The sequence below is a fragment of the Sycon ciliatum genome, chromosome 11, assembly GCF_964019385.1.
Source record: "Sycon ciliatum chromosome 11, ocSycCili1.1, whole genome shotgun sequence".
NCBI classification, from domain to species: Eukaryota; Metazoa; Porifera; class Calcarea; order Leucosolenida; family Sycettidae; genus Sycon; species Sycon ciliatum.
The window spans coordinates 19,223,535-19,242,104 of record NC_088653.1 but is presented as its reverse complement, the minus strand read 5'-3'; the positions used below and the strand labels follow the sequence as shown (position 1 = coordinate 19,242,104).

Below are 18,570 nucleotides of genomic sequence, written 5' to 3'. Positions count from 1 at the left end.
TAATTTCGAAACACTTTTTTTGGTGAAGGCTATGGTCATCGCGTGGTGAAATACTACATTGTAGTAGGTAGCTGTTGCCTTCGGAATACGTATATCTGGTATTCACAATGGTATCTTGCAATAGTAGCATTGCAATATCAACGAATAATAAATAACCAGGGAACATGTGTGCTGCCTGAGGAGAGATCCAGTAGAAACTCGAATCCCTGAAGGTCAAGGGCTCTGTATAATTATTGTCAGCAGTCAGGAGAGAGATATCCTGTGAAGCATCACCCAAGGGGCGTTTATTTGATCTAGAATGGGTGGTATAACATGGAGACGTGCCCTTGAGAGGTCAATGTACGTACCCACGCGCAAGCTGCTACTGGCTTTGGAGTACAATGGATTTGCGTTTCGGTACGTCTCTCTCCGGCTCTGTCAGAGCGAATTCCGTTTTTTCAACTTTTTGTATGGGTGTTTTCTTTTTTGTGCACCATAATCACCTGCGTGGACACACGAAGGCACACTCGTGTGCAAACACACCGGCAGGCACATTCATGCACCTGTGTGTGTGTCTCCAAGCATGCACACACGCAAGCACATACGCAGACACGAATTCCAACCTTACGTCAAAAATGACGTACACATTCGTTGCGCTTGTACTACTCCCTGATACCAAGCACCGTGGCCGCGGATCGGAATGCAGAGTTTTGTCCTCTGTGCCTCAGCGGCATGACGTAATGTTGGAATTCCGCCGCGCAGTGAGCCTGCAGCAGCCAGTCCCGAGTTGCACACTCTTGGGGTTATAGACTCTTGATTGCAGTCATCACACAGCTGTACTCTGCACACTGCAGGAAATCAAACACCACACTTGTCTTTACCTGTGGCTTGAACCAACTTTCATACAGAACTGCAGTTCATGTACCCAAAATGTTGAAATCACGTCGATGCTTGAACAAATCAAGCAAAAACGGTTGTGCTGATACAAAACATATTAGGCGTGTTGCAGGCAAGCTATGGAATGAAGGCGGTGTATCGCCACTTCTGAAGACAGAAACTCCCTTACCTCGTCACGAACAATGCTTTTTTTAATGAATTACTCCTGTCCGCTTGATTCAGTAAGAACATGTGATCTTTTGACGTCCTTTTGATAACATCTCCCCAAACACTCCTCCGCAATCTCTCAGCCGCACTGAATACAATAAATTGTCAACACTTCACCCAGTCAGCATCCTCAGGCATCAGTGAGGAAGAGCAGGCAGACGCCAGATACAAATACAGAGGAACATTCTAGAATTCACACCTCACGTCCGCTATTGGTAACAAATCCATACCAGTGGCATGTACTGTAAACTAGGGCTCAAACGATTAGTCCGATTAACCGGTTGCAGACCGGTTACGAAGAATTAACGGTTAACCGATAAAGATAACGGTTACGCAGTAACTTTTCAGTTTATTTTTTAAGTATCAGGTCGTTGCAAAGTGTGTACTTTCGCGGGCTGTGGCACGCGTACGCAATTTCTTGGCTGTCAACTCGGTCATATCTGGTCTCTTCGTGTGAGAGTATGTATGAATGAGCATGCAAGAGAATGTACAAGTGTGCGTTGTACTGAATAGGGTACATTTTTTGAATGAGTATAGTCAAACATACGGTTAAAAAAGAGTCCGCAGGATTGCCGTGGCTTATAGGTTATAACCGGTTAACCGACCGTTAGCTTAGCAGTTAACCGTCAGGGGTAAAACCGTGACCGTTTGAGCCCTACTGTAAACCATGTAAATTTAGGTGTATTAAAATTTCGGTGCCAGGAACCTGCCAGGTTTCAGGTGTAATGTAGAATTAGGTGACCAGCATTCCCTTCACATACAGTGCATACTCTAGTGCCTTTTAGGTGTAATTTAAATTTTGGTGCCTGGTTTTTTCCACCGAAATCACCGAAATTAAAGTTACACCGAAAATAACATGTTTTACAGTATTGGCGTACGACCCAGTCTCAAATGTCACTGCAACTCACACAAGTTCCATAGCGTTGAAAATACCACTGCACTCAGCATCCGACCGGATTCTAAATCCACCACAGTTGTCTGTAAACAGCGTACCTGCCAACCTGTGAAAACCTGAGATCGGGACAATGACATACCTAGGACCCTAGGTATGAAAATGTATACAAATGAAGCTGTGAGGCATGCGACAAATGCACTTTTGGGTGCCTGTTACTGTCGTCCCTCTCTAATCCAGCACTTTATAAACCAGCACCCTCTCTAATCCAGCACTTTATAAACCAGCACCCTCGATAAACCAGCACAATTTTCAGTAGCCAAAATGTCCTCTTCATGCACATTGCAGCAGTAAATCAGATAATCCAGCACCCTCCCTAATCCAGCAGATTTCCGTGGCACAAATGGTGCCGGATTATAGAGGGACCACTGTACCACCCTGCGATATCGCAACGGTCCTGGCCAAACCTGTGAAAACCTGAGATCGGGACAATGCCATACCTAGGTATGAAAATGTATACAAATGTAGCGGTGAGGCATGCGACGAATGCACTTTTGGGTGTGCCACGCTGCGATATCGCAACGGTCCTGGCCAAATCGGGGTGGTTGGTAGGTACAAGTCACACCTAGCACAACTGCAGTTCTGTGATCAATTGTGTGAATTACAGTACTGTCGGGCACCGAAGAATTTGGGGATCAGCCTCTTACCTAGCCTAGATCATTCTTATGTTCATATATTACAGTCTGTGTGCACAGTCGAGTCACCGTGTGTACATTGGTATGCTGTGCTTGGTGAAATCCTGGCCTGGCCGTTCTTCGGCACTCTGTTCTTTGGCGCCCGACAGCACTGTATGTGAGGTGTGAATTCTAGAATGTTCCTCTGGCTGCGTGGTATTGATATTTTGTATTTGCCTGCACTGCCTTTTTCTTGCCCTGATGCTGACCACTGGGTGAAGTTTTGATAATTTATTGCATTCAGTGCAGCTGAGAGACTGTGGTGGAGGAGTGTTTGAGATGGAGATGCGTCATACCGTTTAAAAAGAAGCATACTGCAGCGGAGTTCAGTGTGTGTGTGTGTGCGTGTGTGTGTGTGTCTGTCTGTCTGTACATCATTCTGAAATAAACCTCTATGGTTGAAACGTTAACAGTTCGTCCTAACGTTAAAAAAGCAAACTGCAGTGGAGTTCAGTGTCTGTGTGTGTCTATCTGTCTGTCTGTCTGTCTGCACATCATTCTGAAGAAAACCTCTATGGTTGAAACGTCAACGGTTATCGGTATCAGTTTCTTCCTGTTGTGCTGTTCGGCTATCTACTACTGTTGTCTGTAATGTCTGCCTGTGATGTCTGTGATGTCTGTCTGTTTGTTTTTGGTGGCCTGCCTATTTGTCTGCCTGTTCCTCTATGTGTGTTTGTGGTCGTTTGCTGTTTACCCATTTGTCCATCTGTGCTGCTGTTTGGACCAACCTTTGCATGTGTATAACAGTTATGTGTGTTTGTGTTTGTGTTTGTGGTGCGCATCTTTGTATGTTTTGTGTCTGCATGTGTCAACTCCCACACCTCCAGTGGTAGCCAATCTGATGCCGCGCTGGAGCTGAAGGAGATGAGAAAGATCAAGACGCTTTCTAAACCCAGCGTGGAGGCTGCACTGAAGGTACGTACACTCCACAAAGCCCAATTCATACGTCAGTCGACGCATTGCAAAGTGTTTCCCGGCAGGGAATTAACTACATATAAATTTGACTTGAGGGTTATCATCACTCTACTGGATGTGCCAGTGACCAAGAGTACGTGAAGACCAGAGTGTGCAGCTCGGATGAGTTGCTGTCACGGCGGAATTCCGTGATTACATCGTTTTAGTGATGTAGTGCATGCGCACAAGCAGGATTCAAGCAGGTCTCGTCCTGCACAACTGCAGCTCAGTTGTACGCACTACGCCATTTCCCGCCTCAGATCTGCGCCAAATATGATGTAATCGCGGAATTCCGCCGTGACAGACACCCATATCAGAAAAGGCCCCAAGCTGCACACTCTGGATCTCATGTACTCTTGCAGTGACTTATCATTACTCTACTGGATGTGCCGGTGGAATTAGACCCACGGTGAAACCGCTTTCAAGCCTCGAATTCAAACTCCAGAATCCTGAACAAGACTTCTAACTGGGGGTTGTCACAAACGTTTGTTGCCGTCCCTGAAAAAAACATTGTTCATGTCGTACCCGAATCTCCTGTACCAAGCCACTTGGGTATCTGTTGTGTCCTTTATGAAGTTTAAATGATAAGTGTGTATGTGTTTGTTTGTCATGTTGTTGTTTCGAATGTTGCTGCTGCTGCTGCTGTTGTTGTTGTCGTCGTCGTCGTCGTGGTTGGTTGTTTTTGTTGTTGTTGTTTTGAATTTTGAATTTTTGTTTGAATTCTTTATTCTCACGATGGCACCATCGCCAATAAGGGATTGTTGTTGTTGTTGTTGTTGTTGTTGTTGTTGTTGTTGTTGTTGTTGCTGCTGCTGCTGCTGCTGCTGTTGCTGTTGCTGTTGCTGCTGTGGTTGTTATTGTTCATGGTGTTGTTCATGGTGCTGTCCGTACTCCTGCTTATAGAGAGCCTACAGCGAGAAGTCCCAAGGTAGTGAGCTCCAACACGTGGCATTCGCCACCCGCACGGAGTCCGGCGTCAGCGCCATCTTCAACGTTGCTGAGGTCACCATTGCACGCAAGGTAACCGAAGGTAAGAGAAAGAACCTAATAGGATTTCTTGTGGCCACTGTTTTGCGTTGTGCTGCATCAAATGATCTGTGACGTGAGCTTTTACCGTACATTGGCGTCGAGAATGCTGGGAGTGGCGAAGTACGCTTTCACTGACACCGTCTGAACTGTGCGCACGCTGGTCTATGTGCTCTTAGTTGTACTCAATCTGCGGACAGAACTATTTCGTCCTTTGTGGACTCATCAGCGCGGCACCGAGGAAATGAGGCCGAACCCGATAGCAATGAAAAATAGATTTTCCAAAGCCAGATTTAAACCAGGCCCGAGCGTACCTTGCCAGAGTGCTCAAACTGACAAGTCAGTGAGCTCTGCATAGCGCAAGAGCGAACCTTGCCAGAGTGCTCAAACTGACAAGTCAGTGAGCTCTGCATAGCGCAAGAGCGTACCTTGCCAGAGTGCTCAAACTGACAAGTCAGTGAGCTCTGCATAGCGCAAGAGCCTACCTTGCCAGAGTGCTCAAACTGACAAGTCAGTGAGCTCTGCATAGCGCAAGAGCGTACCTTGCCAGAGTGCTCAAACTGACAAGTCAGTGAGCTCTGCATAGCGCAAGAGCGTACCTTGCCAGAGTGCTCAAACTGACAAGTCAGTGAGCTCTGCATAGCGCAAGAGCGTACCTTGCCAGAGTGCTCAAACTGACAAGTCAGTGAGCTCTGCATAGCGCAAGAGCGTACCTTGCCAGAGTGCTCAAACTGACAAGTCAGTGAGCTCTGCATAGCGCAAGAGCGTACCTTGCCAGAGTGCTCAAACTGACAAGTCAGTGAGCTCTGCATAGCGCAAGAGCGTACCTTGCCAGAGTGCTCAAACTGACAAGTCAGTGAGCTCTGCATAGCGCAACCAGTGTTGTATGTGTTGCATCATGAGTCCATAAACAAGAGCATGCAGTGTGCAACGCCCTACTTTCGTTGCGTCTGCCTGCATCACACCCTGTACTCATGGACTTGAAGTTAAACCCACACTCTCTCGTACTAGCACATCCGTTTTTTGCTTGATTCGTTCAAGGATAGACGCGATTTCAACATTTTGGTTGCATGAACTGCAGTTCCGTACGAAAGTTGGTTTCTTATCACAGGTAAAGTGTGGTGTTTGATTTCCGGCAGTGTGGTGTTTGATACATTGTACCATGATTTTTTTGTAATGAAGTCAGCACGCCTCGCATCTCGCCCATAGAAAAGAGATCACGGTCGCATACTATTGTTTATGGTCTCTTGAAAGTTTTGTTGTGTGTCGTGTATGTGTTGTATATAGTTGCTGTCCACAGATTTGAGTATTGTACAAGTATGTATTGTTTGTATTGTTTTGTATTGTGTGTTGCAGATACTGTAGTTCAAGACATCATCTACCCGATGAACATGTACTGCATGTCCAACTTCCAGATGAGGTCAGCTTGTCGGTGCTCTCTTGGTTCTGTGTATGCTTTCTGTAGTGTATGGTGTTGCAAAAGAAGGATCCACGAGCGGGATTCGAACCCAGCACCCCTGTCTTTGCCTGTTTCATGACTTGCCCGGGTACCAGGTGAATCTGCCTATCTTGTCACAAAACAGTGGTGTCCCTGTCTTTGCCTGTTTCATGACTTGCCCGGGTACCAGGTGAATCTGCCTATCTTGTCACAAAACAGTGGTGTCCCTGTCTTTGCCTGTTTCATGGCTTGCCCGGGTACCAGGTGAATCTGCCTATCTTGTCGCAAAACAGTGGTGTCAGTACTGCAAGCTGATACCTGGCATGCAGAAGCTAGATACCGTTTCCCCGATTATAAGTCACACTCGATTATAAGTCGCACCCCCATTTTCAAGTTTGAGCAATATTGGTTCAATATATTCACGCTTCAGTAGTTCGACCGTAAGTCGCACCCCCTGTTTTTTTCCCCTGAATTTTAGTGTAACAAGGTGCGACTTATATTCGGGGGAATACAGTAGCCGTGAGCCACATCAAATGCACCCTACCCTGGCTGTGCCTTTGCCACTGGTGGTCACTGGACTGGGCACTCCTGGTCAGACTCCCACCACTTGGTAGAGAACAATCACATCAGCATGTGACAAGAGAGGACTTACTACTGAAGTCAATATATCAAATCAATATTGCTCAAACCTGAAAATAGGGGTGCGACTTATAATCGGGGAATTACGATACCCACTACCCACCGTATACTACTATACAATATACAATGTACAGTCAGACCTCGCATAACCGCGCACATCCGTTCCCACTAAAATATCCGGATAGGCGAGGGAACCGGATAATCGAACACACATACTGTATGTATGCATGGCATATGCTGTAAATCGGTAACCAACTATTTTCTTCCGGATGGCGAGGGATCCGGATATAGGAGGACCGGATAAGCGACTGTACTTCGCTATACAGCCGGCTAACCATACACATGATACAGTAGTCAGAGTGGATCCATTTACTTTACCCAGAAGTCGTAATTTATTGACTTCATACATCCTCACTTTCAAGGCCTATTGCAAAATCGGTAGATCTACATGTACATGTACGAATGTCTACTGTAACTAGTGCAGTGTTTTTCTTCTTCTTGTCTTGCAGAATCCTTGCCGCTGCCTGTATTCCGGATGAGTTTTCCACAGCACGTTCAGCTACGAGCCGAACCGTCCGACACACGATCCGTGTCGTTCCCTCATACAACTCCTACAGCTTGGACAACTACAAGAACTGCTGGTATCACGTCTCCAAGTTAGTACATGTAGGGGGATTTCGTGTCGAACTCTGGTTTCGAGGTGTGAACCTGGCTGGATGCTGGGTTTTGTGCAGTAAACCAAGCAGGTTTGGAGTGGCAACACTGATTCGGCCTGGCTTTCTAATGATATCATACAATTCTATTGGCGAAACAGTAGATAGGCGAACCGCAGAACCGGTGCAAGACTTCATACTGATCAATGTTGACGTTTCGACAATTTTTCATGTCCTCTTCAGAATGTGCTGTTGAGTATGGGAGAGCACACTGTTAATGTACTGTCGTGGACATGGAAATCCAGTCGAATGGCCGTACAGAACGTTTCAGGCAGCGCACATGTTGATCCGCTGCGACCAGCGCGCTGCAGCGCATTCAATGAATGTGTGTAGATCTACCGCTTACTCACGGCTGCATGGCCAGCGCCCCGGGGGCCGCTGGACGTGCGACCGGATTTAAAAAAAAAAAAAAAAATCATCATCAGCAAAGCAGCATGTAGTAGTACGTGTAGTAGCAGACAGACACGTGACTGATGAGTGTACTTACCTGTATGTGTGTATCTGTGTGTCCACTTATTCAGGAAGAGATTGGACGTGGAGAAGATGGACGTTGTGGCAAAGGCTGTGTTTGCAGGTACGTTGTGCATTTCTAGTTATTGTTAGGTATCTCCTCCCGTGCATTCTACAACCTTCTCCAGCTGACCTGTAATGCTGCATGCACCCCGTACTTACCCTCACCTACTCACCTTTTGTTCCGTTGGCCTGGGTAGCTACTTGCGTGCCCGTATTTGCCATAGCTACCCAGGCCCTTTATCTTGCACTCGTTCTCTCTCTCTCTCTTTCTCTCTCTCTCTCTCTCTCTCTCTCTCTCTCTCTCTCTCTCTCTCTCTCTCTCTCTCTCTCTCTCTCTCTCTCTCTCTCTCTCTCTTCCATCATGTAGTCGTTTGGTTCGTCTTTCTCTACGTCTCTCCGATAAAATGTCTTCGTGCCACGTACCCGTTCCACCTTGTTTCCGTGTGTCTGGGATGATGGCAAATGTTGACTCAACATACATGCCTGTCCAGTTTCCACACAACGCTCTCTGAGCTGCAAAATTCTGGCAAAGAACGTTCGCTCACCATCACTAACTTTCACCAAAAAGATGCACAAACTGAGGGCAAGAGCGGGAGCTAGAAATCTGAGTTCCGAGCTCCGAGTTTCCGAAACACCAACAAAAGGAGAACAGTTAGACTGCTAGGAAAGACGACACAAAGTGTCGGTCACTCATTCACACCGGTGTGCGTACGAAGTGTGCCGTGTTGCCCTTATCCTAATCTCTATGATTGTGTCTTCGTATTCATCTTCTTCCTGTTGCCACTGTATAATTATGTGTGTGTGTGTGTGTGTGTGTGTGTGTGTGTGTGTGTGTGTGTGTGTGTGTGTGTGTGTGTGTGTGTGTGTGTGTGTGTGTGTGTGTGTGTGTGTGTGTGTGTGTGTGTGTGTGTGTGTGTGTGTGTGTGTGTGTGTGTGTGTGTGTGTGTGTGTGTGTGCATGTGTATATGTGTATATGTGTATATGTGTGTGTGCATGTGTATATGTGTGTGTGTGTGTGTGTGTGTGTGTGTGTGTGTGTGTGTGTGTGTGTGTGTGTGTGTGTGTGTGTGTGTGTGGTGTGTGTATGCGTGTGTGCGTACGTGTGTGCATGCATGCGTACGTGTGTGCACGTGTGTCTACGTATGTGTGTTGTTAGGTCGTCACGCACTCTCTTCGTTCACGACGGAGACATACGTACAATCCCTTGCCACCACCGTGTGTAAGGTGTATGACATCAGTGTAACTGAAGAGGATACCCGCTCTGGCCAGTACATGACCTATGGGTAAGAGGACTTGTAGGGCTGGAGCTACATGTACTCTAACTAGTGGTGTGCACGGGTAGTCGGGTACCCGTGCTACCCGTGAGGACCTCGGGTAGACGGATACAGAATAGTACCCGAAAACCCGAAGTCGCAGATGACATCATGTACAGTGCGCGTGTACAAATTCATGTAGGACTCCGCATGTCTACCCAGTGTGTACGAGAAGGGGTGCATTGTGGTGTTATCATGGAAACATTACCCGATCGGGTACCCGTGCTACCCGTGAGGACCTCGGGTAGACGGATACAGAATAGTACCCGAAAACCCGAAGTCGCAGATGACATCATGTACAGCTGCACGTGTACAAATTCATGTAGTACTCCGCATGTCTACCCAGTGTGTAAGGGAAGGGGTGCATTGTGGTGTTACCATGGAAACATTACCCGATCGGGTACCCGTGCTACCCGTGTAAAACTGCCCGAACCCGATACCGGAAGAAAATGCTACCCGACTCAGCCCTAACTGTAACGTGTAGTCCTAACCTCTTAGTACGTACACGGTGTAAGACATACTATTGTCTAGTAAACAAGAGGAACACAAAAGAAAGCAATTGAGGGAGGTAGGCTCCTCCGACACAAAGCACTCATTTTCAATTCACAAAAGTCATTTGCAGTGAGTTTTACTGACCGGTTTCATACTTCAAAGAGTAATCATCAGAGTGATAGACAAATGACAAAATAACACAATTTATGCAAGAGCGGGCGAACTGTAATTGTACAAGTGGGCCGCCAAAACGCCAGGGGCCCCAAGAGCAATGGGAATCTATCCTACAGCGTAGATATTGAATCTACGGTGTAACAGGCAAGAATTGCAATGTTGGTGTGTAGGCATGCAATATGTTGTACTTATAGTACTAGTGTACGTATTGTGATAAACGTAAACATGCAGGCATGCAAATGTTGTACTCTACTACTAATGTATGTATTGTAAGTTTTGGCAGTGTCCAAATTTGGACCCCCTGGCGTTTTGGCGGCCCACTTGTATGAAAAGTATGAAACCGGTCAGTAAAACTCACTGCAAATGACTTTTGTGAATTGAAAATGAGTGCTTTGTGTCGGAGGAGCCTACCTCCCTCACTTCTGTTCGTTGTTACTCAGAGTTTCATGGCAAAACCCAATCATCAGACAACGTACGTACTACGCTCTGCCCATTACGGGCATTTCAGCACTACTGCAGGTTAAGGCGCACTGCCTCTGTACTGCTGTCTAGTACGTAATGTTTGCAGTTGACGAAACGAATAGGGCTTGAAAGTGCTACGTCACAGCATAGCAACAATTTCAAAAATTCAAAAACTGGATCCACTTGGATCCAGTTTTTGTATGGATCCAAGCACATTTCAAGCGGTCTTACCCACAGCATGGTGATGTAGCCAGTGAAACTGACTGATTTGGCTACTGGGGGCGGGGTTACAACTGGTGGCGAAATAAAAGTCACACCTGCATGCGACATGAGTGGGTTGCTATGCACCCACATACTTAGGCAATAGCAAAGTCACACCTTAGTGGATCCAAAAATAGAAATCTGCTGTCAACTTACTACTCCCTGGCCGTTTTGACGTCATCACTTTCAAGCCCTATTGTCACACTTGATTGCAGCGTGGGTGTAGTAAGTATTTTGGGTAGGAAGTACTTTTTTCGTTTTCCTTGTGGGTACCAGTATGTCTTATCATGTTTTGACTGTACATTGTATTTGGTGAAATGCAACCCAAAGTGGGTATTTGTTGAATTCTTTATTCTCACGATGGCACCATCGCCAATAAGAGATATGTTGTTGTTGTTGTTGTTGTTGTTGTTGTTGTTGTTGTTGTGGTATACTATATTTATAGTGGAAATCAAAACAGGCATGATGCCTAATAACAATGGACCCACTGGTTGACAGCATCTTACTTATGCATAGCAGGAAAATTTCGGACGGAATTGTCGCATGAGCTGATTGTTTAGTAACTGGTGGTGTTAGTGGACAATATAGCGTAACTTGTAGTTCCTTGGTCTTTCTCTTTTGTAGGAATTTATTTTCGTACAATTTCGTACATGGCCTCTTTTGTACTAAAATAAATTCTGTACTAAAATTTGTTTCATGTGAAATTATGTACACAATACAATATTATACATGCGTACTGTTTGCGAACACGTGCATTTAGCATGCAGCACTGTACGAAAATAAAATCCGTACGAAAGGACTTAGGTCGAAATTCGGCTTTGTCCGAAAATATTTCCGTCCGAAAATTTCCTGCTATACAGTATTTGCCACCTCACATTTGCACACGCCATCACACCCTTCAACAAATGAAAAAAATCACAGTAATACAGGGAAATACCCTAAGTTGGAGGTTACCAATAGTATTTTCAAAACGAAATGTTTTCGTTTGGGGGTGGGTGGGTTTTAGGAGTTTCGTTTTGAAAATATAAATATTGAATGTACATGGAGAATGCCAAGTTACGTCTGGGTGAAGAAGATTGAAATCAATATTTCGTTGGACTGCATTTTACCTGCAGAAACGAATACTAAAACTTTTCGTTTCTCAAAAACAATAGTTAACCCCGGACGGCCCCTGACAGTAAAACCTGTTTTTGCCACACCTTGTACCAAGCGGAATCCTGTATTGACCGGACACATTATTCATGCACCCAGAGTGCTGTGGATCCAACCTGCGTCCCTGGATCAAACCGCGGAATCCTGTCATACCGGTATGAGGACAGTTTCCGCTGCGCCAAGGGGCATCCGATTAGGCCAGGTTTTACTGTACTACGAATACTGGTACTGCTGTGTCTCCACATGCACAATAATTTAGAAAAGTGATCCTGTCGGCTTTTCTATTATTGTGGTCACAATGTATATCAAGAGTACATAACCCCCCCCCCAGAGTGTGCAACGCCTGATCCAGCTCTGCATAGTGTCTTGGCCGAGCGTAATTGGATCTTTGCGTCATAATACCGTGCACATCTGAGGGAAACCCGGGGAGTCGCGGGTACTCTCGGATCAAAAACAACGGTGTCCTGCCTCGAGACCGGCCTTGCCCTGGTGTGGATTGTACGCATGACATCAGAAGATCCGATTCCGCTCGACCAAGACCCTATGCAGAGCTGGATCGGCGTTGCACACTCGGGGGGGTTGTGTACTCTTGTGTATATTGTACTGTAATGGGAACTAGTTCAGGATGCTAACTTTGTACTTTGGGTCAGACTTCACCTGACACAACTGTTCATACTGTGTGTGTGTGTGTGTGTGTGCGTGTGCGTGTGTATGTATGTATGTGCGCGTTTCTGTATCTTTTTATGTTGGCTGTACAGAGAAAGTCAGCTGATCCACATCGACATCACCTGTGATCATTTCTTACCTCGACAGGTACTGCACTACTGTACTACTGCACAGCTGTATAATTATGTCCTTCATGTATGCACAAGTCATCCAGCAATGGATAGCCGAAAAATTCGTGGTTTGCTCTGAGTTTCGTGCAAAAGCACTCACGGACAACTTCATAATTCAGATCAGGGGGTAGTAATAAAATATTCAGCTAAGAGCACATTGTGGTGACGGGTGGAGGATATAGTACGGGGATTAACATTTACTACTCTTTGATTCAGATTATGAAGTTGTCTTATGAGTGCTTTTGCACGAAACTCCGAGTACCAATGAATTTCTCGGCTGTCTATTGCTCGATGACTTGTGTGTCATTGCTTCACATTTGATGTTGAGCACCCTTTTCACAGCTGTGAAGCTCCATTATATAGCCGTGTCATCTTTCCACTACCATGTGTGTAGACTCCACCATGTACACGCCCGTCGCGAGAGAAGCGTGCAAATCTGCAAATGCACTGGATGTGCACCCACAGATTTCTTCTCTTACAGCAACACCTCCGACCCGTACTACACACAAGCATTCCTCGGCTTCACCGCCACGCACAACGACTGTCCCTGATGATGGCCTCCTGGGGTGACAATTTGGGAACCATCGTTCTGCATGGTGTAGTCGATGACTGTATGTGTAGTACGGGGTTGGAGGTTTAATGGAAAGCCCTGAAATCAGTCGTGAACTGTGTGTACTCGTTCTCGTGAACTGCGTGTTGAGATTGTGATCTCCCAAGTAGTTTCAATTAGGGATGAAACGATTACACCGATTACTCGGAACTTACTCGTTATCTCTATGATCGCTACTCGTTATGCTGTTATCGAGTATGCAGTACTTGTACTTGTGCATGTATGTGTGCATAGTACTGTACCACTACTAGCTAAGTCACACTGTCTGCTCTGCATAGTCAACCCCAGCACTGCGAGTCATCCAAGGTGACAAAATTCACACCTTTTTCTAGTCACCTTCGCACCTTTGGGATCCGGTGTGTACCCCCCCCCCCCCCCCCCCAGGAAAACCAACTGGCTGTGCAGGATTCGATAGTCACTGGGAGTCGATTGAGGCGCCTGTTTGTAGGCATCAGCATTCGTGACATACATGTACATGTACTAGACTACTAGTACATGATGTATACTAGTACATGATGTATACTAGTACATGTACTGTGTTTTTACTGTATGCACAAGTCATTCATGCACTATTATCATATTCCGGAGACCAGCATCATTTTGATACGTCATACATATCCAGCATACTCGTTTTATGATAACTCGATCGTTTATAATAAACGGTACTCGATAAGAAGAAATGGATGATCGTTTCATCCCTAGTTTCAATACTACCGGTAGTAGGCAGCATGTGCCACCGTGTAATTTGAATATCTCTATTGTCCTTGCTGTCGCCGTGGTCTTGGTGGCTGTGTCTTGGTGGCTGTGTCATCATCGACTTGGTCGCTGTGTCATGTGATTGTGACCTCTGTCTTGGTGGCTGTGTCGTGTGACCTGTGTCGTGTGACCTGCTAGGTGGAACGGACGGCGACAGCGCTAGTGTCCGTCGGACGAGATGAGACCACGGGTGAAGAGGTAACTGCCGTTGCTTTTACCGGCCTACCTTTTCTAAAAAAAAGAGAGAGGATCAGAAGTTTACAAGTTACCCGTTTTGTGCAAGTCTAACTATATGTACTATCAGCAGGATGCTGGTGAGTCAGAGCTTGCAACGATTAGCACAACACTGACTGATGTCATACTGACATTCAACGACCCGATGCTTAGCTGCATCACGTCTGGAATGTGCAAACCAACGGGTGACTTGTAAACTTGTGGTCCTCTCTCTTTTTAAAATTTTTAATTAATGCTTGGCTCTCCAGCCGAGTCCGAACAGGATTCACCAGAACAGTGTGTTTGGTTGGTACAACCCAGAACAGTATTCACCAGAACAGTGTGTTTGGTTGGTACAACCAAGAACAGGATTCACCAGAACAGTGTGTTTGGTTGGTACAACCTAGAACAGGATTCACCAGAACAGTGCGTTTGGTTGGGACTGCACCTGTTCTGGGTCGGCCGGAACATGTTCTGCTTGCTCCGGCCTCGATGCCGCGCCGGAGCAGACCGAGCAGTTTCAATTTTTCGCAGTAAAACCTGGCGGGAACATCGATTTTGCTCCCAAATGATCACGTGCATGCGCTTTTGGGTAGGCTGGGCTCGTTGCACCGTACAATGGGACCATGGTGACCCGTACACATGTTGAAGAATGCACCGGGTTTGGCACCCTGTACGTGTGTATGGGGGGTGGGGGTGGGGGGTGGATGCCATGTGTACGTGTGGGGGTGGGGGGTGGATGCCATGTGTACGTGCACAGTATGGGGGGGGGGGGGGGTGGATGCCATGTGTACGTGTATGGGGGGGGGGGGGGGGTGGATGCCATGTGTACGTGTGGGGGGGGGGGGGGGTGCATGTGTGTGTGTGTGTGTGTGTGTATGTGTGGTGGATACCAGGCTAAAAATAGTGGCGGTCAATTCATCAGCCTTGCAAGCTGTTGAATGGTGTAATCCCAGCACAAGTTGCCATGTCTAACATAGCTGTTCGCTATCATCGCTTCCGCGATGGGCATGTCTGAGGAGGAGGTGTGTGTATGTGCGTGTGTGTGTTGGGTGGTCTTGCTGCTGCTGCTGCTGCTGCTGCTGCTGTTGTAACTAGTGTAGCTGGTAGTACTGTCATACTAGTAACTGTTCTTCCTGTTCCTCTTTTTGCTGCTGCTGCTGCTGCTGCTGCTGCTGCTGCTGTTGCTGCTGCTGCTGCTGTTGCTGCTGCTGCTGCTGTTACTGCTGCTGCTGCTGCTGCTGTTGCTGCTGCTGCTGCTGCTGTTGCTGCTGCTGCTGCTGCTGCTGTTGCTGCTGCTGCTGCTGTTGCTGCTGCTGCTGCTGCTGCTGCTGTTGCTGCTGCTGCTGCTGCTGCTGCTGCTGCTGCTGCTGCCACTGCTGCACAGCTGATCGAGCAACGTAACGCTGTCAACCCACTGCTCTACTCCAACCACCGGTACACAGCACCACGCCACGGATCATGCGTCACGCATATCGGATTCCCCGAAGGCGAGGTGAGGCCTGTGCCACACCTACACCGTCCTTTCAGAGATACATATCTCTTCTGCCTTTGTGGTATTGCTCCGTCCTTGTGGTGCTGAGCACTCTAGGCAATCTGGGAACTCTCGCTATTGAGATTTTGCTCCTCTTTTTTAGTTGAGCACTTTTCTCCTGGTTGCTGCTGTTGTGGACCAACCGACGCAGATTGACTTGGGATGAGGGTTGCCTTAGCTCTGCTATGTGCATGAAACACAGCGTTACAACTATGATCTACAGTGCATTTCAAAACTATAGACGCGTAGGGTTTTTGAAATATTTCAAATTTGGCTGGAACTTTTTGAGAATAGTTTTCGGAATATTGCTCAGGATCGCTCCACAATTACTCTCATATAGTTTCTAAAGGATTGGATAACAGACGCCCAATTTGGAAAATTTTATGCACAAAGTGATCACAGATTTTATGTGGTATAGATGCTGGCATAACGGTTTTTGCCTAGGTACGCGTCTATAGTTTTGAAATGGACTGTAGCCAGTTGTCTCTGTTCTCCTCTGTCTTTGTTTACTGTAAAGTACAGTTGACGCACCCCCTCTCTAATTTCTGCATCCTGTCAAAATGTCTGCCTTTGAAGCGACTTTGGCGCATATACAGTGAAATACGGTGTTAAGCCAGCGCTTGCACTGCTGTACACAAAACGTGCCAGTGCAGGATGAAAATGTGCGCAGTCCAGCATGCAAAGTCTGACCTTCTGTGTGTATGTCTGCTTGTGTGCGTGCGTGCGCGCGTGTGTGTGTGTGTGTGTGTGTGTGTGTGTGTGTGTGTGTGTGTGTGTGTGTGTGTGTTTGTACCATGCAGGTGACGTGGATATTCCCGGAGAGGGGCTTGAACTTCAGTGACAGTAAAGATGGTACTATTGAGATGGCAGGCTCTCACAGCAAAGCGGATATGTACAGGATACAGGAGGATGATGAGGATGACGACAAGAACATTCAGTATTGAATTGAACCTAACCACTAGAACTAGTAGCACTTGTTGTGCTGCCAAGTTGAGTTTCCCGGCAAGGGCTTTTCCGTGCGTGTGTGTGTGTGTGTGTGTGTGTGTGTGTGTGTAGAGAGGAGGGGGAGGGTGAAGGAGAGCATCGCCTGTATGCATGACTAATGTATTACTGCATTTCTCCGAATATACTTCAGTACGCCACACCTGTGTACGCTGAACTTCAGGGGTGAAGAAACTTGTGCGACTTACAACCGTGTGTGACTTTCTAGTGATGTGGATATATTGAAATATTTCTAGGACGGGGATGGTCACCTTGGCACATTACTTACTGCAGTGTCATGGTGTAGATTGACGCGTCCCAGAGCAATGATTCAAGGGGGCTAGCGGAGGACGTTCGTATTGTTCAGCAATCTGGCTGCGTTCGGATTAACGTTCTTATCGCACGTTCTTTAGAAACAATTCGTGCTGGGTCGTATGTATCCCGAAAGCTGCCAGAAACCAACACTCTACTGTAGGCCTACTGTCTGCCTACCCCCTCCCCATTGCTGCACTGCTTTGAGCAGGAATATGAAGGTGTAGTAGAGGTGCGCGCTGAAGAATGTTCAGCCTGAAATGCTAGGAACGCTGAAATGCTGAGAACGCCACAGCCTCAAGTTCATAACGGCAGTGTTGGTTTTCTGGTAGCTTTTGGAATACTTGGATTCAGTGCGAATTGTTTCTGAGAATGTGCTATCAGAACGCAGCCATATTGCTGAAAAATAAGAACCTCCCAGGCTAGCCAACAACGTTGCGTTCTTGGTTGTGCGACTCTACTGTACGGCGTGACAAGAAATACAGTTCTGGCCAGAGAAATGACAGCTCATAAATAAAGTAGCGCCGCGTTCGAGTGCACAAAACTAGGGCTGATCTGGGTACCCATCAGTTTTAGCTGCTGATCCGTTACTAGGCGTTAGCAAGCGAGTACCCGTTAGTCGTATACGACGGTATGGTGCGGTATTATTAGCTGGCTTGTACAGTCGTACATGGTCGTACAGTTCGATGTACTCGGACAGTTTGAATGTGTTGTTAGTTGATTGATCCTGCTTCTCATGATAATTTAGACTGTTTTGCATGTAGCGCAAATAAGTGCGCATGCTGCGCTTGTCGCGATGGAGTGTACTTTTTGTGAACTGCATGACTTGGCATGTTCTCCTCGCACGACATGTGGAGGGCCATTGTACAGTAACTGTTACTATAAGGCTACCCGATAACTCGCCCGTTAAACCGCCGCGTACCTGTTTGTAACCTTAAAGGGTAACCACGGTGACTGTTTCACCCCTACGTGACAACACAGTGTGTGTAGTGCAAGGGCTGTGGAGCGCTCGCCGCCCGGCGCTATTTTATTCATGAGGTTGGATTTCTCTGGTCAGTACATGTAGAAGAGCGCACGCATGCTATGAAGAGTAGATAAAGAGTATTTATCTACTCTTCATGACATGCGTAGTGTGTGGAACAGGTATCGCCAAGAGTAAATGAGAGTTCTGGGTCGGCCAGAACACGTTCTGCTTGCTCCGGCCTCAAGGCCGAGCAGTTTCACCTTTTCATCGATTTCGGTCCCGAAGGATCACATGCATACACTTTCAGGGTCTTTTAGGTTTGACTCGTTGTGTACTGTACAAAGTGACAATGGTGACCAGTATGCCTATGCACCAAGCGTTGCACATTTTCACATGAAGGTGCTCTGTTTTTGGAGCACCATTTGGTTGGCATCAGGCTGCTTCATATCATGTGAACCAGCTGTTCGATCCTGTTCTAGATCGAACCAACCAAACACACCCTCAGCATTGGCCCACGA

At 46.8% G+C, this 18,570-nt stretch overlaps 1 protein-coding gene across 1 annotated transcript; it reads left to right on the top strand.

Annotated features, from left to right (window-relative positions):
* Window positions 1-23: 23 nt before the first annotated feature.
* On the top strand, window positions 24-16,789 carry LOC135827436 (tRNA pseudouridine synthase A-like). Its single transcript, XM_065339937.1, has 11 exons — window positions 24-396; window positions 3,537-3,624; window positions 4,567-4,693; window positions 6,046-6,109; window positions 7,276-7,422; window positions 8,001-8,053; window positions 9,149-9,275; window positions 12,605-12,659; window positions 14,187-14,246; window positions 15,649-15,756; window positions 16,596-16,789. Exons 1-11 carry the CDS (start codon window positions 299-301, stop codon window positions 16,737-16,739), a joined length of 1,071 nt encoding a protein of 356 aa, XP_065196009.1. The 5' UTR covers window positions 24-298; the 3' UTR covers window positions 16,740-16,789.
* The last annotated feature ends 1,781 nt before the right edge of the window (window positions 16,790-18,570 follow it).